Source organism: Lepus europaeus, chromosome 6 (genome assembly GCF_033115175.1).
Source record: "Lepus europaeus isolate LE1 chromosome 6, mLepTim1.pri, whole genome shotgun sequence".
Lineage (NCBI taxonomy): Eukaryota > Metazoa > Chordata > Mammalia > Lagomorpha > Leporidae > Lepus > Lepus europaeus.
In genome coordinates, this window is record NC_084832.1 from 107,230,799 (window position 1) to 107,254,142 (window position 23,344).

A 23,344-nucleotide genomic window follows, 5' to 3' on the forward strand; every position below is an offset into this window, starting at 1 on the left:
TTACCCACTGTGCCATAATGCTGGCCCCTGAACTGGTTCTTATTATTGAACAGGTCTCAGGTTCTTTTTATATTTCTTTATTTCTTTGTGGTTTTCTTCCTGTTCTTTGGACTGGAAAATTTATATTGCTTGTAAGTCAGTTTCACTGAGTTTTTTTCTGCCCTCTGTAATGTGCTTGAACTTACCTAATTTTTATCATGATCATTCTTTTCAGCCCTACTATTTCTATTTTTGTTAGTTTCTGCCATTTTGGGGGGGAGTTTCTGTTTATATGCTCAACAATAGTCTTAATTTTTTGATTACTTCTAGTGAGTATATTCTTTTACATTCTTTGAGAATTCTTGGGAATTTAGTTTTGTATTTAATCGGTTTTACTGTTGGGTTTGTGAAGTCATTTTCTGTGAAGTTATTATCAAAGATTTGTAAGATTTAGAATTATAAAATCAAGCACTTATATTTAATTTTGCAAAATGAGTTTTATAAATCAAACTAATCACTTGGAGTCAATCCATGTATAATGTATCAAAGTTGAATTATGATTCATGAAACAGTTTTAGTACCCTCCATGTATGGTGTTAAGCTTTGTATGTGCTTGGATTAATCCTCCTGATAGCCTTAATTTACAATTTGGAAATTTAGAAAATTACTTTTTTTTGAGATTGATTTATTTATTTGAAAGTCAGAGTTACACAGAGAGAGGAGAGGCAGAGAGAGAGAGAGACAGAAAGGTCTTCCATCCGATGGTTCACTCCCAAATTGGCCGCAATGGCCAGAGCTGTGCCGATCCAAAGCCAGGAGCTTCTTCTGGGTCTCTCACCTGGGTGCAGGGGCCCAAGTACTTGGGCCATCTTCTGCTGCTTTCCCGGGACATAACAGAGAGCTGGATGGGAAGTGGAGCAGCCGGGTCTCAAACTGGTGCCTATATGGGATGCCAGCGCTTCAGGCCTGGGTGTTAACCTGCTGCGCCATAGCGCCGGCCCCGAGAAAATTACCTAACATAAGTTAAGCTAGTAAGTTGAACTGTAAGATGTGCTCAATCTTTCTGACTTCAGAGTCCTGACTTTTTAGATCCATGTTGTCCTGCCCTTTTTTGTTTTTGTGTGATTTTGAAAGATTTTATTTTTTGTCCTAATTATATTTGTGATGATTTTAGACAGTAGCTTGACTTCAGTCAAAATGATTTTCCAGTAATATTAGAGCATTCTGTAATCATAACATGCCATATTTTAGGGAAACAATGAAATTTAATTCTTTTTGTAGACTAACTCTAGCTTTTAAGATTGTTCTGTTGTTTTGCCGCATTAATACTGATACTTTAGAGTGTGACTGGCCAGTGGTTTAAATGACAAAATGTGTCTATGTTCAATTGTTTAACAACTTTATGTGTCTAGTCACTGTATGTAATGTTAATTTTTTTAAATTCTAGACTTTGTTTTCAGGATTATATTTTGATAATAGAAGTTTAAGCAATGAGTGTTTTGTGGTATTTACTTGACAAACTTTGTTTCTTTAGGTAAAGCAATTTAGGGGTTCAGATTGAACCAGGGTTGTTTACTCTCTCGGTGCATTTTTCCTTTAAATCTGCCAGAATTTTCTTTGCAAAATACAGATGTTTTGTTTTTCAGAGTGGAAAAGTGACTGGCAGTGATTCAGGTGGTGTCATTGACCTCACAATGGATGATGAAGAGAATGGAGCTTCTCAAGGTACTTCAATAGTAATCATATGAAGGAATGCTTTGATACCAAGTTTTCCTCTTAACACGGTACAATATTCATTGAAAACAGATCTCTGTAGCATTATTCCTGGTGTGTATTTGTACAACAATGAGAGTTTTTCAAATTGGAATTTTTTTTTTTTTTTTTTTGACAGGCAGAGTGGATAGTGAGAGAGACAGAGAGAAAGGTCTTCCTTTTTGCCGTTGGTTCACCCACCAATGGCTGCTGCGGCCAGCGCATCGTGCTGATCCGAAGCCAGGAGCCAGGTGCTTCTCCTGGTCTCCCATGCGGGTGCAGGGCCCAAGCACTTGGGCCATCCTCCACTGCCTTCCCGGGCCATAGCAGAGAGCTGGCCTGGAAGAGGGGCAACCGGGACAGAATCCGGCGCCCCAGCCGGGACTAGAACCCGGTGTGCCGGCACTGCAAGGCGGAGGATTAGCCTGTTAAGCCACGGCGCCGGCCCTCAAATTGGAATTTAAAAATGGAAACCAAATCTTGATGATGTATGTACTTGGACATTGAAAGGTGTAGAGGAAAAGAACATTGAAGAGAATATTTACTTTATGAAACAACTTCTGTTTTTATACGTATCATATTTGATCCTTGTGTAATACTTGTTTTAGAATTGAGCAAACGTTCTAGCCTAAGAGATGACAAGTCAGAGTTAGTACAGGACCGGGTGATCAAATCTTGGTCCTCTGATTCTGCATGAAATGTTTTTTCTTTCTTTCCATGCGTGTTTTAATATAGATACTTACAAGTGTGTATATATTTAATTTTGGTTACTTGCATTCTTTTATTGTTAATCTAAATGAAAATGCGTGTAATTTTTTTTTTTTTTTTAATTTTTGACAGGCAGAGTGGACAGTGAGAGAGAGAGACAGAAAGGTCTTCCTTTTGCCGTTGGTTCACCCTCCAATGGCCGCCGCGGTAGGCGCGCTGCGGCTGGTGCACCGCGCCGATCTGATGGCAGGAGCCAGGTGCTTCTCCTGGTCTCCCATGGGGTGCAGGGCCCAAGCACTTGGGCCATCCTCCACTGCACTCCCTGGCCACAGCAGAGAGCTGGCCTGGAAGAGGGGCAACCGGGACAGGATCAGTGCCCCGACCGGGACTAGAACCTGGTGTGCCGGCGCCGCAAGGCAGAGGATTAGCCTAGTGAGCCGCGGCGCCGGCCTGAAAATGAGTGTAATTCTAAAAAGCATTCAAATCACCTAGTGTCTTCAGTTTTTGTTCTGTTTTACAAATATTTAGAAACTTAATTCAATAGATATTGAACATTTTCTCTGTTATTTTCTACAGTAATAATTGATAAACTTGGGAAATGTTGAATTAAAGTGACTTGTTTTTAAATTAATTCAGACTTTCTGAACCTTTTTTGTGTAACTCCATAATGTAAATCTCTGAGAATGATTCAGAATATAAAATATTTCTCAAATTTACTTGTACACACTAACTTTGTTCATGGATGTATCTTTAAGACTGTTGTGATAATATGAAAAGTCTGGTAACATCAGGTGGTTCTTAATATTTTAAAAACATTTTTAGAAAAAAATTTAAAAAGTTTTATGGAATAAGATAGTTTATGTCTTAGGAAATTAAAACTAAATACTCATATAGTCGGCTATGAGACAGTAAAATTAATTTTGTTGTGTAAAGTTGGGAGATTTATGTCATCCTTCATCAGTGTTGAGCATACACAGGTATTATTATTATTTAAAAGTTTTAAATATGCGTGTTGCTTTTACTACTTTTCTTATAGGCAGGTTTGATTGTAATGGACTCCTAGAGGACAAAAGTAAATATAGATTATATTTGAGAGGATGAAGGTAGTAGTGCTGGATCTGAATTAGAAATAGAAAGTAAAGTAAGCAAACTTTGTTTTCGGTGTTCTTGCCGTTTTCCTTTCAAGTGTCTGCCTTTCTAGAGTTTCTCCATTGCCCTGCCTTGGGGGAAGTATTGAAATTCTCCCATTTTAAAATACATTGTTTCTCTTTCTAACTCTGACTTTCAATTAAATAAATTTCAAAATAAAATAAAAACACATTGTTTTCCAGTAGCACGGAATTAAAGTATTAGTTGGCAAACCATTAAATTCTGTTTACGTTTTTTTGAGGAATTCCATATTATAGAAATTGATAGGGATCATTTTAGATAGAAGAGCTTTTGACTTACATCATTCATATTACATACTGTCTACTGATTTGCTATTTTTAAGGGTTTTGTCAGAAAAGCAAATATCTATTTCATAGACTGTGGAAGACTTCTGAGACTAGCTTTCTGTGTATATTTTATTCATAAGCTGATGTTACCAAACAAGAACCTAAATAACAGAAGAATTGAAATCCAAGATGTCAGAACTGCATTAATTTATAGGTATTTGTTTAGGAGAATTTCCTTGATACAGATCTATAGATACGTAGATACATATTTTGTACAAGCAATGAAATTATTTTAGTTAACATATTGTAATGAATCTAGAAGATTCTTTTATAAAAATAAATAAAACATAAAACTGAATTCCTATAATGTAAATTAAAATCTTTGATAGAAGCAACAATAAATTAGTTAAGCTCTTGATTTGATTTTGAGATGATACACATAATTAAAATAAAAAGAAATTGTCCTTTTAGGGGTAAATGTGGCATCAAGTGGTAGCAAAAGTAAAATTAATTCATAAAGGAAAGGTCTGTACTTTCTAATGTTTTTCTGTCATTAATCATAATATTCACTTTGCATTGACAGATCCCAAAAAGCTAAATATTACTCCTGTATCAACCATGGGTTCTGCTCAGCCTCTGTCACGACCATTGCAACCCATCCAACCAGCACCACCTCTTCAGCCATCTGGGGTACCAACAAGTGGACCATCTCAAACAACAATACACTTGCTACCTACAGGTAAATTTCCTAAATCATTGACCCAAAGATTTAGTTTCACCTGCAAAGAACTGTGACAGTGGAATGGAGTGGAAAGATTAGACAAAAAATTAAAAATAATTGTTAATTCTGATGACAATACATGTCCTCTGAATGCAGGGCAACTTTTTTTTGCTGACAGTTTTTGAGTGGCAGCACTGGTAGAGAATGATTATAAAGAAGACTGTAAACAGAAATTAATGTAGTTCTCTGCAAGGGATGGGTATAATTTGTCCTGCGTATATAATGAAGAAGATATAATTGGCTGATCAAGGATTTTAAAATGATTCTTATCTTGAACTAGTTTCAGCTGTCCTAACACACCATCAGAAAGGATGAGCTAATATTGCTACATTTCAAGAAGCTGTAAGTCATATTTTCAAGGTGTATCCTGTACCTCCTAAACTGTTTAGAAATCAAAGAAGACGTTATTCTATTTAGTCAGTTATTACTAAGTACAGCTTTAGGGGCTGTGTTATGTGTGTTTCTTTTCATTCATATAAATATAGTTATAATGACAGTCACCTAATTTAGATATTTTAGATGGAAATGTCATTATGCAAACCCATGGGCATCATTGATAATGGAATGGGAATAAAGTGATGAGGTGAGTGCTCCTCCTAGAATAATCTCTTTGCTTTTCTGAGGGCTCACATGGAAAATTTAGGGTTATGCAAAGATGGCTCATGATAAGAGCCTTGGGTGATTACTGACATAAATAAGAGTGTCAATTGTTAAGTTAACAACAGGAGTCACTGTGCACTTACTCCCCATGTAGGATCTCTGTTCTTAATGTGTTGTACTATGAGAATTAACAGTAAAACTAGTCTTAAAACAGTACTTTATACTTTGTGTGTCTGTGTGGGTGCATTCTGTTGAAATCTTTACTTAATATATACTAAATTGATCTTTTGTATATAAAGATAATTAAAAATGAATCTTAATGAAGAATGGGATGGGAGAAGGAGATGGGATGGTTTGCGGGTGGGAGGGAATTTATGGGGGGAAAAAACTGGTGTAATCCAAAAGTTGTACTTTCAAAATTTATATTAAATAGAAGTTTTCTAAAAAAAAAAAAAAAGGATTATGCAAAGATGGAGAAGTGAAAAAACTATTCTAATATATCCAGTAGTTTCCTTCTACTTTATTTAATTATAGAACTCACTTTTCTCACATAAAAATAGATTTATTTTTCTAATACTGTTAACTTATGTGGTTATTTGTAAAATGTGATTCTAGTTGAGAATCATTAACAAGGAGGTATTAACTTAAAAATCATTATCATTGTAGTTCCATGTTAGTGAATGTTTGGGACTCACTTAGTGATAAGTGTCTAGTACTTCTCATGATCCTGTATGTTTCAGAGAGCATATGTCAGGGGACATGCCAAAGTAGAGCACAAAGGATTCTATTTCAGTGGCTCTTTTACCATTTTAAATAAAAAGTTGGCTCACTTGAAAAAATACATGAATTGTAATAACCAGTCAGTTCCTTCTTTTTTTTTTAACATTTATTTTATTTATTTGAAAGGCAGTGTTACCTAGAGAGAGGGAGGGAAAGAGAGAGAGGGATCTTTTGTCTGCTGGTTCACTCCTAAATGATCACAATGGCCAGGCCTGGGCCGGGCAGAAGCCAGGAGCTTCTTCTGGATCTCCCATATGAGTGCAGAGGCTCATGGACTCGAGCTATCTTCTGCTGCTTTCCCAGGCCATTTGCAGGGAGCTGGATTGGAAGTGGAGCAGCCAGGACTCAAACTGGTGCCTGTATGGTATGCCAGCAGCACAGGTGGCGGCTTTACCCACTATGCAATAATGCCAGCCCTGCCATCACATTTCTTAAACTGTAGGAATGTAAACATACTCTGTCTTGGTTTATATCCTCTTGATAGAAGGCTTACAGGGCCTATAATTTTACTCTGCTGTGAATAAATTAAGAAGGGACAAATTGCTCTTTGAAGTCCTCCTGTTGGTTCAGCATTGTGGTACTGTGGGTTAAGCTGATGCCTTTGATGGTGGCTTCCATCCCTTATAAGTATTGGTTTGAGTCTCAGCTGTTGTGCTTCCAATCCAGCATTCTACTAATGTGCCTGGGAAAGCAGTTGAGGATGGAGAACAGCCCGACTTCTTGGGTCCCACCACCTACATGGGAGATAACCAGATGGAGTTTCAGGCTCCTGGTTTTGACCTGGCCATTGCTGCCATCTGGGGAGTGAACCAGTGGATGGAAGATCTTTCCAGATCTCTGGCATGCTGCCTTTCAAATAATTTTTTTTCTTTCTAAAGATTTATTTATTTGAAAGTCAGAGTGCCAGAGAGAGAGAGAGAGAATCTTCCATCTGCTGATTCACATCCCAGATGGGTGCAATGGCCAGGGTTGGGCCAGATTGAAGCAATGAGCCAGAAGCTTCATCCAGGTCTCCCATGTCATTGGCTGGGGCCCAGACACTTAGGTCATCCTCTACTGCTTTTCCCAGGCCATTAGCAGGGAGCTGCATTTGAAGTGGAACAGCCAGGCTATTTACTGGTATCCCTGTAGTATGCCCATGTCACAGGTAGTGGCTTTTCCTGCTATACCACAATGCCAGCACCTAAATAAATAAATCTTCAAAAAAGAAATTAAAATTTTTCTTGTAGTATTGTACTCTCAAGTACAAGCCTTTTAAAAAATCTTTACATGCTTATTATCTAGATAAAGCATAGGAAAAGGATTTGATGAGGTTGTAGTGTTCTTCTGAAGCTTGGGTTTTAATACTGTTAATTTTGGTTGATCCTCTGGTTCTTATCTTGCAAGGTTACAAAAGGAAAGTTAACTCTACTTACCTCTTTATTATAGTTAGATTTATGCAAAGATAACTACCATTTAACACTGTTTGCTTAGCCTAGAATTTACTGCATTCTTAATATCTTGTTCTGCCTTCTATTAGCTCCAACCACAGTGAATGTAACACATCGTCCAGCTACTCAGGTGACCACAAGACTCCCTGTACCAAGAGCTCCTGGAAACCAACAAGTGGTTTATACAACTCTTCCAGCACCACCAGCTCAGGCACCCCTGCGAGGAACTGTTATGCAGGCTCCTGCTGTTAGGCAGGTCAATCCCCAAAATAGTAAGTGACACTCCTTTTGGGGGGCAAATGGCCCCAAAGTATATGTATACCTGTTTAACATTTAATTGGAATTGTTTGTATTTATACTAGATTTTGCAAGAAGTGCTTGTAATTTCTTGAAAGCTGTTAAAATTTAAGAGAGCTGTTGTACAACCTGGTTATTACATAGTTAACAGGAATGTAATGTTTCCTTGAAAACTACTGATAGAGAAGGTAGTGTTCTCATCACAGAAAATGACTATGTGAGGTAACACATATGTTATTTAACTTACACATTGCACAGTGTACATTTATTTCAAAACATAATGTATAGTAACTATATGATTTTTATCAGAAATCAGTTTTAAAAAGAAATGACAACAAATGAAACACTTATTCATTTTTCTCCCCTTAGAATTAACCAAAGAAAACTGAACATTCATGCTAAATGAGTTTGACTCTGTGTTGTCTTCATTTTATGACCTGTACTATCACATTACCTTTTTTTAAATTTTTTTTAAGATTTATTTATTTATTTGAAAGTTAGACTTAGAGTGAGAGGAGATACACTGAGAGAGAGCAAACGATCTTCCATCTGCTAGTTCACTCCCCAAATGGCCACAGCAATTACAGCTGGGCCAGCCCAAAGCCAGGAGCTTCTTGCCACATAGGTGGCAGGGGCCCACAAACTTGGGCCATCCTCCACTGCTTTCCCAAGCACCTTAGCAGAGAGCTGGGTTGGAATTGGAGTAGCCGGGACTAAAACTGGCACCTATATGGGATGCTAGCACTGCAGGCAGAGGCTTAACCTGTTGCACCACAGCGCCAGCCCTCCATTACCTTTTTTTGATGTTGTTCTGTACTTTAGTGTGTTTAGAAGATACCCTACCTGATTAAAGTGAGAATGATCAATTTTGACTTAGCCCAGGGAGTAGAAATCATAAAAAAGGATAACCTCTATTGAGAGAGCATATTAAAGTATGGAAGGTGACTGAAAAGAAGGGAAAATATTAATGGAAACTTCTAGTTTCCTACATATATATATTAGTTATTAGTTGTAATAGTTACAAATTACATATATAGCTATCATATTAACATGGTATAGATATGTTGGTAGTAGAATATAAGTGTATCATGTATATTGGAGTTTATATATATTTAACTCTTAATAAAGTGAACCACCTATGAACTCTTCCTCTACCAGGTTAAGAAATAGAACTTTATCAGTATCCTACAAGAGCTGCCGTATGCCTTTCCCTTATTGCAGCTCTTTTCCCTTTACATCAGAGGTAACTACCATCTTTACTTTTCTGTTAGTCATTCTGTTTTTGTTTTGCCACCAGTGTAGGTATCCCTGATATTATATATTTTATACATATACATGTACACAGAGAGAGAGACACAGTTAACTTAGTTTTGAAAATTAAATATCAAGAATGCATCACTGTTTTAAAAAACACTGCAGTAATGCCACTATTAGATGACAGCTTCTGGGGCTGGGGCTGTGGAATAACAGGTAAAGCCTCTGCCTGTAGTGCTGGCATCCTATGTGGGTGCTGGTTCAAGTCCCGGCTGCTCCACTTCTGATCCAGCTCCCTGCTATGGTCACGGAAAGAGCAGAAGATGACCCAAGTCCTTGTGCCTTTGCACCCACATGGGAGACCCGGAAGAAGCTTTTGGCTTGGGATCATCCCAGGTCCAGTCATTGTGGCCACTTGCGGAGTGAATCAACACGTGGAAGACCTCTTTCTCCCTACTTCTACCTATGTAACTCTGCCTTTCAAATAAATAAATCTTTAAAAAAAAAGATAGCTTCCAAGAGAAAATAGAGTCTCTGAACATAGACTGGCTTCAACATTCTCAATTTTACAGCAGCCTTCTCTGATAGTCATTTGACAGGGTCATGAATGAGTTTTGGAAAACTAGGTTCTGCATAGTCAGGGCAACTGGCAGAACTGTAGTATGGAGCAGTTATGGAATACAAGGAAGGAACACAGTGGGGACAGTATATTCATGTAAATTTTCTGTTCCTTTTGTGCTGGTGTGTATCCTAACAGTTTTCTCTGAGCTGCAAAGTGTTTCTTCAACTGACCAGAAGGGTGTGGAGGGGGAGAGGCACAAGGCAAGGATGACTAGCCTGAACTTTATATCCTGGTTAGAAATATGAGACAGTAGGGATCTTTTTGGAGACAGCTTCAATTTGTTTTTGGATATCCCTGTCTGGACTGTTTGCCTTCTGTCTACGTGTTGTGTACCACATTGGTACTCAAAAATACTGAAATTTTTGCTCATAGTCCTCTTGGCTGACATGCATTTATTTCTCTGTGCTGGATCTCCTGTTTCTTCTATCTCCTGTTTCCCTTTATTTTCACCTTTTCTCTCTCATTGGTAAAACACACTTAGTGGCTACTTGAGAAAGGGTGGAAGTGCATGCATATGTGAAAATGTTTTTATCCTCATGCCCAAAAAATGGTTTGGCCAAGTGTGGACCTCTAGGTTAGAAATATTTTTCCTTGTAAATTTAAAAAATACTGCTTCACTGACTTCAAGTGCTTAATCAGTGTTGCACCAAAATTTGCAGTGAAATTGATTTTTATACAATTTTGTTTTATAGGTGTTACAGTTCGAGTGCCTCAAACAACCACATATGTTGTAAACAGTGGACTGACCCTGGGATCAACAGGACCTCAGCTCACCGTGCATCATCGACCACCACAAGTGCATACTGTAAGTATTGATGCCTGGCTTTACAGAATTCTCAACTGTAAAGCTGGCAAATGTGATAGTAGTTTATAATATTGAAATGATAGCTCTGCTTTTTCACCTTACCACTGTGAAGAAATGTTCCTAGGGGTGATGATCATTTGAGTGTGCTGTAGTGTGCAGTGTCCAAAAACAGGTTTGTAACTGGAGCATCTGAAGGGAAACAGATCCTTTCTAATTCATGGCTAAATTAAAAAGTACTTTTGATGTTCCATGTTCTAACTTTATTCTTTTCATCCACACCTTAAACCAGTTCTTACTCCTACATTATTCTCAATTTGCTCTTTTAAATTAATCCAGTGGTATTGGGATGCATTCGTTAAGAGATAAGAAAACCAAAGATTTCTTCTTAGATTGAGCCTCAAACAGTATTGCATTATCCTGTGGCCTGATTGTGACAACATTTATGTGTCAAAACAAAAATGCTGCCTTTATGAGAGGGAAGAGTGGGGACTGAGGCTGATACTATCATCTAGTCAAACATCCTTTCTAAAATACTCATAATAATGGCTAGCATTTATTGTTTACCATGAACCAAGCACTGTTAATATGCTTGGTCCTCTCATAGAAGTCCTTTAAGGACTGTTGCTATCCTTTTTAAAAGTCCTTTTTTTATAAATTGGTAGCTGATGCTTACAGAGGTTGACCAAACCAATGTCATACTTCCCAAGAACCCCTGCATTACAGTTCTGACACCTATGCTTTTAGCTATTTTTATTATTCCTCTACATGAAAAATTAATATTACTAATGGAACACTTGATCTATTCCAAGAACTCTATTAAGTATTTTACATGTATTTAATTTTCACAATCCTGAGTGTTATTATATAAAAAAAAATGGTACTGTGTCACACAGATGTTAATGGTTGCTCAGTGTCATTACCCACTTGTTCAGAAACTTAAAATGGAATTTCCATACACAAGTTAGAGAATGAGATAGCTGTTCCTGTATGCCTAGCATCTAGTTTAAACTCTTACCAGCACATGACCAATCTTATCTACACAACGCTTGACTAATTTAAATTAAGCAAATCTCTGGCATCTTATATGTAAAACTTCAGTAAAAAACCCTCATTGTGGCAAAAAGCAAAGAAAAACACATACGATTTAACTGGTTTGGGAGTATGAGCAGATTCCAAATCCTAATATTTTAAGAATTATAGGGACTATTAAATGTCATTTAAGCTATTGTCAAACACTTTGATCTTCTGCACTCCCTCTACTCTTAAATTCATGGCTTCAGCCAGCTTGTCTTAGATATTGCTAGCTATATGTTTATTTAATGTTACTTATGTCATTTTAGAAAAAAATTTGAGGACATATAGCACCATGGCCAGTATTCAGTCAGTTCTACTTTACCTTTCAATGTTTTATCTAATTAAATGTTTTTTTTTTCTGTAACTTTACTTTTTACCTGTGAATTGTACCCTTTTCCAAACATGCACAGGAATTTTTCAACTAGGTATAAGCATTTTAGTGCTAGATTTGAATTCTTTGAAATTATTCAGCATATCCTTTTTGTTTTCTTAATATGCAGAACCACTAGTACTGACCTTTAGGAAAGTATAGAGATTTTGAAGAGTGTCATCAGATCTTTACAGAATTTACTACTTAGTTTATATGAATCATCTACTTAATGCCATATATATTAGAACATTTTTTGTTAAATGAATTTGTTAAATATTGTTTTATGGCTTCCAATATAAAGTCAGTGAGTGAAGACATGTTCCTCTCAAATAATCCCTCATGTCCCTACTCTGGCTCTCTCAAATCTCTTGACGAAATTGTATCATCTTAAAACCTAAGTATAATAATGATAATTTTATATTTGTATGATGTTCCTGTGTTAAGTCAGTAGGGCTTCCTAAGGTTGCTCTCGGACGTTTTCATTATCTAACCTTAAATCTACCTTCCCAAATTTATCTTGGACTGTTCTTCATAAACCCTGTATTCAAGGACCCTGTATTCAAAGAAAAGTTTACACTTGTTCTTGTCTGTCCCCTCACTTTCCTATCCCTGGGCTTTTGCTCATGCTTTTCCTAGTGATTCTGAAAGGTACATAACTATCTTTGCATCTCTAAAGTCTTTCATGGTCCAATTTAAATATCATTTTCTCCTTCTAAGCTAAGACATTCAGCATTAAGTTATAAGAATTTGCCACTGTCTATATGGCAAAACAGTTTAGAAATCAAAGTATAGTTGTATACTCTAATTTCATGTAATAGGTTGCCACTCATTTAAAAAATGTTACAGTATACTGAGAATCTGTAGCATAGATAGATTGTAAATTATTTTGTGTAAGAGGATTATTTCTACCTGTATCTACAGTGTCTGTCTAGAAGAACTCGGTATTTTTGGTTTAGGAAGTATAGGAATGAATTCAGCACCACTGTTTGGGCATGATTGATTACAAATCACCAAACAGAGCTTGCTAAACTTGATATGGTATTTGGTATTTCCCAGAATTCATGATGTGAGCAGCTCTCTTTATGATCTTTAAGGTATCTGAGTTCTAGCATTCTAAAGTAGTTCTTTCTATGATCATTGTAAATCAATGTAAATCTTTTGTTAGGAGCCCCCACGCCCTGTGCACCCAGCACCCTTACCAGAAGCCCCACAACCACAGCGTCTGCCCCCAGAAGCTGCCAGCACATCTCTGCCTCAGAAGCCACACTTGAAATTAGCACGAGTTCAGAGTCAAAATGGCATTGTACTGTCATGGAGTGTCCTGGAGGTGGATCGAAGCTGTGCCACTGTTGATAGCTACCATCTCTATGCTTACCATGAGGAACCCAGTGCCACTGTGCCCTCACAATGGAAAAAGATTGGAGAGGTAAAGGCACTTCCCTTGCCCATGGCATGTACTCTCACCCAGTTTGTATCTGGCAGCAAGTACTACTTTGCAGTACGGGCCAAGGATATTTATGGACGTTTTGGACCATTCTGTGATCCACAGTCAACGGATGTGATCTCTTCTTCCCAGAGCAGTTAAACCTTGGAGCTGGAGCCTTTCTCTCTTCCTCTTTGAAAAGTTCCACTTTTTGGTCTTGTTTTTAATCTTGTGCATGATAACCAATGTAAAATCCACATTGTGCAAGATTTCTTGGAACAGATGTGTGTAATACACTACATTTGTTTATAACCAGAAGTGAAATAAACTCAGCCCATAAAGCAAGAATCTTTTCCTGGACAATTCAAGCTTCAGGGTTTTGAAATGTAAATGTGTACCTTGCTTTAATTTTGAGGTTGGGGAATATGTGTTGGTGTTCTGTGTTTTTTCTCTATATGTTCATTGCAATGGAATTGCCCATTTTCATTCTCAAATTTACCTCTATTCCAGTATGAAGTAATTAGATCACAGGATCTGAGGTATGTAACTGGCATGATTCTACTGCTGACGGATGTGTAGGATCATAGTTAAATGATTTAAATGCAGTGTAAACAAAACCCAAAGAAAAAAGCAAAACAGCTAAATAATTTAAAGTAGGTTAATTTGAACACAGCAAAGGATCTATTCATCTTCTTTCTGGCTTGTTAATTAGTAAAATAAGATCTACAGTGGCTCCTCCCTTTCCTGTTTTTTGCATTTATTTTGTGCCTTAATGATTAATTGCAAAATTAGATATGGCCATATGTCCATTCTTCCTTTCACGTTTTTTCACCCAGTTCTCCTTTATCTCCACCAAATACAGTGCATGCACACACACACGCACACACCCTTAAGAAAATTTTCAGCAAAGGCCTTCGTATATATTACTCATTTGTGGCATTGCTAAAATATTTACTTGCTGTTTTCTTCTAAGAATAGATACTTTTATTTTTGGTCACAGTTTTAATTCTGTGTTAAAATGACCAAGAGAAAACTATATTGTGGAAGAAAATTCTCCAGACATGCTTTGGTATCTGTGTTACACACTGTGTTGATATTATGGAAGCAATTGTTGTTCACTTTTTCACCCAAAGTATAATACTCTTTCAAAGAAAGCAAATAGTAAAATTCACAAAATACAGTGAGCTAAAATAATCAAGGGGAAAACTCCTTCCCCTTTTACATCACCCTGTCTTAACCTTTATTTGATGGTGCCATATTGAGTCTGATTTAGCTGCATTGGCTAGAATTTAAAGTATATCCTTTGAGATTATATAAAAACATAACCTGTGTATCTCCATTCCTCTCAGAGTTCATAAAATTCAGCATAGGTCATGGAATTGCAATATGAGTGTCAGTTATACTTGTGTCAGGTTGTTCTGAGTGTAGATAGTTTAGGACAGGAAAGCTAAGTTTTTGGGATGAGAATATGGTTGCATAATTTGGAAGAAATTTGCAGTTTGTGAAGTAGCTTTTCAAGTCATCTTCCTCTAGTTTTTCAACTCCTACATATTTCTGTGCTCTCAAATTGGTCATTTTCCCACTTCATGTTATAGAAGGAGGCTATCCCTTTTGTTAGTGGTGTTTTATCTACTTGTAAAAAATGTTTAGACACTTTTCAGTGGCCAGTGTGCTGTCAACTTAGAAATGGGGATTGATAATGAAAAAAGCCTACAGATTGCCAAAATGTATATGCTCCAAACCTTCCTTTCTCAGAAAATAAGACCACAGTGAGAATTCAGGTTTTCCATGAATTGCATTTGCCAATCAGTAATGTAGATATTACATATTATACAACTACTGATAGTAAAGTAGCCAGTGTCATAAAATTTTGAAAAGGAGAAATTGATGGTCTTAGATGTTTGTGATCACCTATTTGCATGTGTGTTATGTTCTTACCAGCAGTGGTTGCAGTGTTTCGATCATTCTCGCCTGCAGAAGAGAAAGCCTGTGTTCCAAATTATTTTTTTATTGGCCAGTTTTAAGTTACACGGTAACAATTTACCTATCTACCCTACAAAACTGCTATTGAAGAACATTTTCACTATATTCATTAGTCTTTTTTTTAAAGCTTTTATAGCATCATATACATATTATCAAGTGAGGAAAAGATTAATAGAATGAAAATCTCATTATTGTCAGTCTTCTGTCAAAGGAAAAATAAATTCTCAGTTAACCCTAGAAGATATACTACAATAACAGAATTACAAAGAGAATGTAATGTTTAAGGAAAAAAATATGTAAGATGGTGTCCTTAAAATAGCCTGTTGATGAGGGCAATAACAATTGGATTTACTGAAAGATACAAGGCTAGAATGCTAAGTTGGCTTTTATTTGGAGGTTTTAATATTGAGTGCTTTTTGTCTGTTTTGTTTCTGATGGGAGAGAATGGAGGATTCAGTTAGAAATTACTACTGATGACATTTTAGTAGCAGTTCACACTCCGTGGTTATCTTTTTTTAGTTCACGGTACCTTTTCATGAAGTATTATGAATAAGCTCAATTATCCCATTTGGGGAATGCAAGTTTGCTACATTTTTAGCCTGATAATACTTCTGTAGGTATTGCCTTATTGGAAATCTGGAAGCTTCTGATATTTCAACCTGGAATATAAGGTGTTTATATGGCATTTAAAGGTAACAGTGATGTTTGTTACTCTCTACTTTGCACTTTGTCAGAGTAAATTTCACCCTGTTTTAAGTGTGAGTAAGCCTCTTTTTGAAATTACGTTGTTAGATTTATAAATTGTGTACAAAGACAACATGCTGTTAACAGTTTGAGGTAACTATTTTTTCTTTCTCTGGACTCACTTTTTAAAATATGCAGAATACTGTGTATTATTTAACACAGTATATAACTTCATGAGAGAAGTGGAGAGCTTTCCTCCCTGAGCGAAGAATATTTATTGGGAAACCATTTGCCTCACAGAGAGGTAGTTCCCACTCTCCTTTTCACTCTTGGCAGGTAAGAAGTACCTTGAAAACAGTGACCTAAACAGAGAAGCTTAGAGTCTTAACTTAGGTGCCTCTCTGCAGAAGTCTTTAAAAGCAGGCTGCACCATTGAATTTCCTTACCGCATTGGAGAAGTATTAACTTAGTTTTCGTTGTTTGCTCTTTTGCTTTAAATAATTTCTGAATTATCATTTACTCAGCAAGGCTAGTGTTACTATCGCATGATATGCATTTATCTCATCCCATAAGTTCTCCAGTACTGTATAAGATCAACAAAATAATGCCTGTGGTATCCTCACTCAGCACAGTGGGGTACTACAAAACTTATGAATGTGTTCCGATTGAACTTCTTGGGCCATTGTAGTATCTTCAGTATCCCATGTTTTTTGGTTCTTGCTGTTTTATTGTTGACCCATGGCTGGCCTGTTTTCTCATTTCCAGAGAAACCATGTCCCAGTAATACATTATTGCAGATAACTGTCTAAAACCAGTGTATGATTCTGCCTTCCTCACTTTTTACTGGGCATACACACACACCAAAAAGCAGAACAAGTCTCATGGTGTTCCTTGGCATGGCAGATTTATCTAATTCTGAAATATTCATCCCCTTGAGCCAGCCAGTGGGGAGGAATAGAATAATACAAATGTATTGTTTTTTCTTCAGATGACTTTATCATGTTAAAATAAGCTTTTGTTGTTTTATTTGTAGAGTCAGCTAAGTACCTATCATTTATATTTAAATGTTATCCTTTTATTCTCTGAGGGTTGGGTTTTTTTGTTTTTGATGTGATTGTTTTTGTAAATAGGGTAACTGGGCAATCAAACACCTTTTGGGGATCCTGGCTTTAGTATTTTATTAGTCATTTCAAGACTAAATATTAAAATAAACCCTTTGTAGGAAACTTGCATCCTGATTTTTCTTTATTGCAAAGTGTAAATAGTAAGACAATGTAAGACCTTCCTAATGTCTAATAAACTGGGCATGTTGCCCTATTTTTATTAGGTCTTGAAGGTTTTTGTGGGTAATTTTTTTTTTTAATGTATAGTCAAGTGCTGTCTGTGTAAATGTTAACTGTAGTGGGATTTTGTCCGGCAAGCCTGAAATTTATACTTTGAAATAAACAACTGGGTTTTTAACATTCTGAGTATTCTGATTATTCTCAGCCCTTGTGTTTTTTTTTTTTAAAGTCTTCTACCTTTTTAGATGCCCCATTATGTACTGTACATTATGGCTTATTCACTAATACATACTTCTTCAGCTTTGAAAGAAAAATTGCCATGCAGTGTTGTTGCTTCCAGATCGGATATGCTGCCTTTCATGAACAGGAGACAACTGTGAGGTTTATACTGTGTGCCCAAGCTTGCACCACAAAACACTGGACTGATGCCTATTTATGACCAGAAAAGCTACTACCTGTGTTTGTCAGAGGTGTTTTTGAAACCACAGCTACACCATGGCCTCAGACTTTGTCATTAAGAGCCTGAGAGGAGTACTGGTCCTTGTGACCTGGAAGTGGCACTCATCTTGGATTCTGCTGGCTTTAGAACTCAGTCCTGTGAAACAGCTGTTTAGGGGACTCTGGCATAGGTGGTTAGTGTTAAAGGCGTACAAGGAAAATACAAACTTGGGCAAGTGAGGGAGCAGTTTTTGTCATACCTTATCTATTTAGTTGCTGAAGCCTACTTTGTCATGCAGGGGAACTTAAAGTTCATGGAATTAACAGATGAATCTGTTGGGGAGCATAGTATTTTTGACATCTAAGCATAGTGGTTTTTTTTTTTTTTTTTTTTTTTTCATAACATTTTTCTATACCCATTTTCATGAACTTTTTGAAGAGGTCTCATGTGATTTCAAAATATTTTTTGTGCCAAAGTAAACTAACTTTTTAATACTATTTTCTAAGAACTTTTTGAAATAACCCCTTATATAATGTTTAGTCTTTCACAGTTCTGTACCCTACAGGAAATGCTTGCTGTTAAACAGTCAGGGCAGACAGTTGGCCCTAATGGCTAAAACACTCATGTTCCACATTGGAGCACACCAGGGTTAATTCCACCTCCCACTCTGGCTCCCAATTCCAGCCTCTCCTGGGAAGCAGCAATGATGGTCAAAGTAATTGATTCCTGCCACCAAGTGAAAGACCCGGATTAACTTCCAGGCTGTTGTGAGCATTTAGGGTGCACCAGTGAAAGGAGCACTCTCTCTGGATATCTTTACCTTGGAGGGGAGGGGAGGAAAGGGAGGGAAGGTGGAAAATTACAGTGACAAACTAAATTTAATGTATTTTATTGAGTGATTATAACAGGAAAAACATAGTAAAATAGTGCTTCTGGTATCTTACTTGCGGCCTTCTATTTCCTTATGTTCCCTCATCTTCATCCTCCCTCATCTTTTGTCAAGTTCCAAAATTGGTTTTGTTGTAATAAAATCAAAGTTGTAGGCCTCTGGCATGCCTTGATGGAGGGTTTTGTTGAATCTGTTCCAATGAAAAACAGGGAGGCCACCTTGTACTGTGGGACCACTAATGGCATAAGCTGTGTACCGGGATGCTAAGTAGATATCTGATACCTGGAAAGAAAGAGAAGACATTTTAAACTACTTGGAAGAATCTTTACTGAATTCCCACACCCTACCTCACTCCTGTCTTTCCAAAGTCCCAGTATGAGCCTCCTTTAAATAAAATTCTCATGCAAGCTACTGCGTATCTTTATGTGACACTCTCACATGAATCCATTTGGCATTTAAATGTGACTAGTAGAAGTGTGCTTAGTTCCCTGGGTCTCAGAAACAACCACGGCGTAACAGTGGGTCTTGTCTTAGAAGGGAAAGGAAATCTGGAAGTATATCTTTCTTCAGAAACTTGTGATCCAAAAAAATGACAGACCCTGTCTCCAAAGGTGAGATTTGGTAGATGAAAGCTTGGCTTGGGTTCTCCTGGGCAAGGCAAGAGAGGCGATTTTCTTTGCATATTCTAGAATGTCGATGAGAGGTCTTCAAAGAGTTAATGGAAAATATGTATTACGAGGGAACTATGAATGAATTTCAACTTTATCTTGCCCCCAGATAATCTTAATTCCATTTTCTGTGAACTTTTTTAAGTACCATTTTTCACACATTTTGCTGAATGTTTGCAAATGCCATTAAAAAGAAATATCAAAACATTGTTTGAGGTTTTACATGTGCCTGGTTCTCTAAAGCCTTTTTTTTTTCTCTTTGCATTACATGATATATGGTCATTAAGGGTAAAGTTTGGCCATCACATAGCTAGAAAGTAGGTTGCACTGAATTCAATAGTTGAGTCTGGGCTGGCGCCTCGGCTCACTTGGCTAATCCTCCACCTGCTGCGCCGGCACCCCGAGTTGTAGTCCCGGTTGGGGCACTGGATTCTGTCCCAGTTGCTCTTCTTCCAGGCCAGCTCTCTGCTGTGGCCCAGGAAGGCAGTGGAGGATGGCCCAAGTGCTTGGGCCCTGCACCCGCATGGGAGACCAGGAGGAAGCACCTGGCTCCTGGCTTCGGATCAGCGCAGCGCTCTGGCCACAGCATGCCAGCCACAGCGGTCATTAGGGGAGTGAACCAACAGAAGGAAGACCTTTCTCTCTGTCTCCTTCTCTCTCTCTCTCTAACTCTGCCTGTCCAAAAAAAAAAAAAAAAGCTGTCTGTTCCATCTCCTATTTATCACAGTGAGAGACAATACTATGTAGTTGGTGTTGGCATTTCTCCAAAACAGTTCACGTTTCAAAGATTTTCAGAATGTGGGCCAGGCGATATAAATGAAGACACCTGCCAACCACATTGCTAAGTTGAACCCCTGAACTTCCCACAGCCCATGGTGTGCAGGTAAGTGTTTAGTAACCAGCTGAGAAAAAAGGCCCCGAATGTAGTGTTTACTGGTTTCCATGGTGTCAGTACTCCCACTGTGGATGGTTTCAAGCTATTGACGTGATGTTAACTGACTTAACAGTTGGTTCTTACCTGCCCGTATGTGGTGGCTTCAGTATACCTCTGCAGACCTACTTATTACTTGTAATAGTATGAGATGTTACAGCACTTAACATTGTTTAAACAAAAAAAGACTCTGCAGCTTGTCTCTCAAGACTTGTGTGCTAGTGAAAATTAAATTCAAACGCCAGTAGCTTGTTACCTTCGTGTCATAGCAGCCACCGGGAGTTGGGGTAGGTGAGTTGAGGTCCTCACGGCAACATATGGTTCTGCAGGGGTCACCCTGGCTGTAAGGATCCTTCTGATAATCTAGGAAGAAGAGTAATGGGAAAAGCATTCTGAGATACACTTAGCCACAGTAGTGATTTTTGGACGTGTTAAAAGACTAGATAATCAGAGAGTGTACCCCCACAGGCCTCAGCCCAGCCTGCTGCCAGATACAGACGTCTCCCTTGGCTCATTCCTAGGATGGAACAACAGCAAGTTCTCTGTCCCAGACCCAGCCTGCCTCAGGAACCTCGCACAGTGAAGCATAGATGGAAGAAAGATAATAGAAGATAAATATTCAAGTTTTTTCAACAAAAATACCAATTTGAAATTGATACTTTATCGAAAATAAAGCGCTTATGAATAACTTTTGCTTTATTAGCTGTTTTGTCTGTGACACCTGTGTTTTGGAGGAAAAAAGGAACCCTGCACAGATTTTTTTTTTTGTACTTTATATAATTTTGATTAAAAGATTAGTAGAAGCTTCTGTCATCTAAGGAGGCCACAATTCTAGTTCAGTATATGTACAGTATTAATTGAATACTAAATACTTAAACAATTTCTTATAATTCCTTCTAGTAGAGAAATGATAAACTTACATGGATTCTTTATCCATGGGGAAGAAAAGGAGTTTTGAAGAATGAGTCTTGAGAAATGTGCTACGTACTGTTGTATCGCATGATATATTTCATGGATGCCATATCAGTCACTTTCCCTTGGTCACGTCGGAAGATTTTGGCTCGTGGAGCTAAATCATAGGAGTAGTCCAAACCGAGCTTCTGAACTAACAGTGGGTAACCACTCCAGTTATAAACTTTTTCATGGAAAGGAATGTTGTAGGAGGGCCAGTATCCTGATTTGGAATGGAGGGAGACAGAAAAGAGAGGGAACAAAAGTATTAATAATGGTAGTTTATTCTGAAAACTGGCAGAAGTCAGTAGTTAAATTATAAGGTGATACTGTATGGAAAATAAAGCTTCAAGTGTGGACTTTGGCAGCCAAGCTGATCCTTTTGAATTTCCAGGATTCCTTTTACCCCTTGATTATTTCATTAGGGGAGGAGAGCATCAGAATTTAAGCTTTCACCCCCAAATTCTTAAAACTACATGCTAGAAAGTAACCTTATTCTTTAGAGAGTGAAATGAACCGTAATGCAAAGGGTCTGGGGAGCTGATGTGAGTGGATTTGTGCTAAAGTGCCACCGATGGTTCACAACATGGCCCTAAAAGAGATGCAAAGTGCTAATCTTTGGGTAAAGAAAACAGCACTGGGAATGAAATTCTGGGGTCAGTGCTGAATAACTAGGTCTTAGGTAGTGAACTTCATTTTTTTTAGGGAGAGGGAGAGAAAGTCCATCTTGAGGAGCCTGGGGATCATCTTAAAGTTCCAGCAGGCTTTTAACTTCTTTGAATAAGCATTCATAAAGGCTCAGTTTCATGTATATTGTCACAGGATGCCAAAGGCTACAGAGTCCATTAATTGTTAAGTGCCAAACAGCACGGCTCAAATACCCTCATCATTTCAGGAATGTCTTACATGACACTGGCCTGGGTTATTGCCTTTGGAACAGTCACATAGGGTCTTCACCATTCAGGGGTTTCCCACCTCCATATTCCCTTGGCCATGTCTGTTTTTCTTTTTTACTATTGCATGTAGAACTTGTCAAAAGCAAGGTTGTTAAGAAAAAGCAAAGGACAAGACATTGATGTATCTGATTTTGGGAAACAGAGCCCACATCCAAAGAACTGAAATAAGAATGATACTGAAATTATAGGGCAAAGTCGGGTTTGTTGCTAGACCACATCTAGGTTATATAGTCTCATAAGTTAGACTGCCTGGATTTGAAGGCTAGTTCTGGCACTATTAGGTATATCACCTTGGAAAAATTACTTAACCTCTCTATATCTCAGTTTCTTCATCTTCATAATGGAAACAGTGATGGTACTGATAAATTCTTTGTCATATTAGGGTAGTTTCATGAGTTCTAGGAATGAGATTACAAAGATAACAAGTATTTGGGCCCCAGCACCCACACTGGAGACCCAAATGGAGTTCCAGGCTCCTGGCTTTTGTCTGACCCAGTCATGGCTGTTGTGGCCATATTGAGAGTGAACCAGCATATAGGTGGTCTTGAATTCTGCCTTTTAAATAAATAAATCTTTAAAAACAAACTGGATTTTTTTTTTTCACCAGAACGATCTCAATTTCAGTTTTCCATGAACTTCTGAGGCTCTATATGATATTGGACTCTATGTGGGGAACACCTCCTAAATAGTCATTGCTGAAGCCTCATAGTAAACAGCCTAAGAGGAAATAAAGATAACAAAAAGTTCAGATGTATTTTCTGCAGGTTTTGCTGCCTTGTGGTTTAGATCAGATCATACTTTGTTTCCCAAGTGTTAAGCATTGGGGTTTTCAAAATTACAAATAACTGCCCTGTTATATGGAGAGATCCATAGTTTTGAAGAGCTGAGATTCAAATAGAAGCGGTGTGACTCTTAGGCTGCCTCTTTCTAGGCTGTGCCTCGCCCTCCAGAACTTCTGATTGCCAACAGTGTCCTTTTAAGTGTCACCACTGAGCTTGTTCCACCAGACCTCACAGCTCTGCCCACTCTGGGTACTAATGGCTTCTCTGCACTCTGCTTCCCCCTTTATAGACTACCGAATTCCTAGAAGGCAGGGGTTTTGTATCCTTGCTTTTCTAGCTCCTGGTCCAGAGTAATGCTGATGAATTTGCTAAAATGAACTGAAAGCTTTAACCAGGAAGCTTGGAGACAAGGACGTCATAGGGTTGTGAATGCCTGACTTGGGTCCCAAGCTGCACGTTGTCCTCTA

General features: G+C 37.8%; 2 protein-coding genes across 8 annotated transcripts in view; one reads left to right on the plus strand and one right to left on the minus strand.

Annotated features, from left to right (window-relative positions):
• ATF7IP (activating transcription factor 7 interacting protein) overlaps positions 1 to 20,879 on the plus strand; it is a 140,066-nt gene extending 119,187 nt beyond the window's left edge. For 6 of the 7 annotated variants that reach the window (XM_062194861.1, XM_062194862.1, XM_062194858.1 and 3 more), the window contains exons 11-15: positions 1,626 to 1,704; positions 4,459 to 4,614; positions 7,556 to 7,738; positions 10,332 to 10,444; positions 13,054 to 17,444. In XM_062194861.1, coding sequence (XP_062050845.1) covers positions 1,626 to 1,704; positions 4,459 to 4,614; positions 7,556 to 7,738; positions 10,332 to 10,444; positions 13,054 to 13,473 — 951 coding nt within the window. In that variant the 3' untranslated portion in view covers positions 13,474 to 17,444. Of the gene's footprint in view, positions 1 to 1,625; positions 1,705 to 4,458; positions 4,615 to 7,555; positions 7,739 to 10,331; positions 10,445 to 13,053; positions 17,445 to 20,656 lie in introns of those variants that run through there. The other variant, XM_062194860.1, reaches the window with a different exon arrangement.
• The window catches only part of PLBD1 (phospholipase B domain containing 1), an 87,216-nt gene continuing 82,425 nt past the window's right edge, over positions 18,554 to 23,344 (minus strand). Inside the window, exons 9-11 of the mRNA XM_062194864.1 lie at positions 21,177 to 21,362; positions 20,445 to 20,551; positions 18,554 to 18,871 (exon numbers count right to left, since the gene is read on the minus strand). Coding sequence (XP_062050848.1) covers positions 18,689 to 18,871; positions 20,445 to 20,551; positions 21,177 to 21,362 — 476 coding nt within the window. The 3' untranslated portion in view covers positions 18,554 to 18,688. The remainder of the gene's footprint in view (positions 18,872 to 20,444; positions 20,552 to 21,176; positions 21,363 to 23,344) is intronic.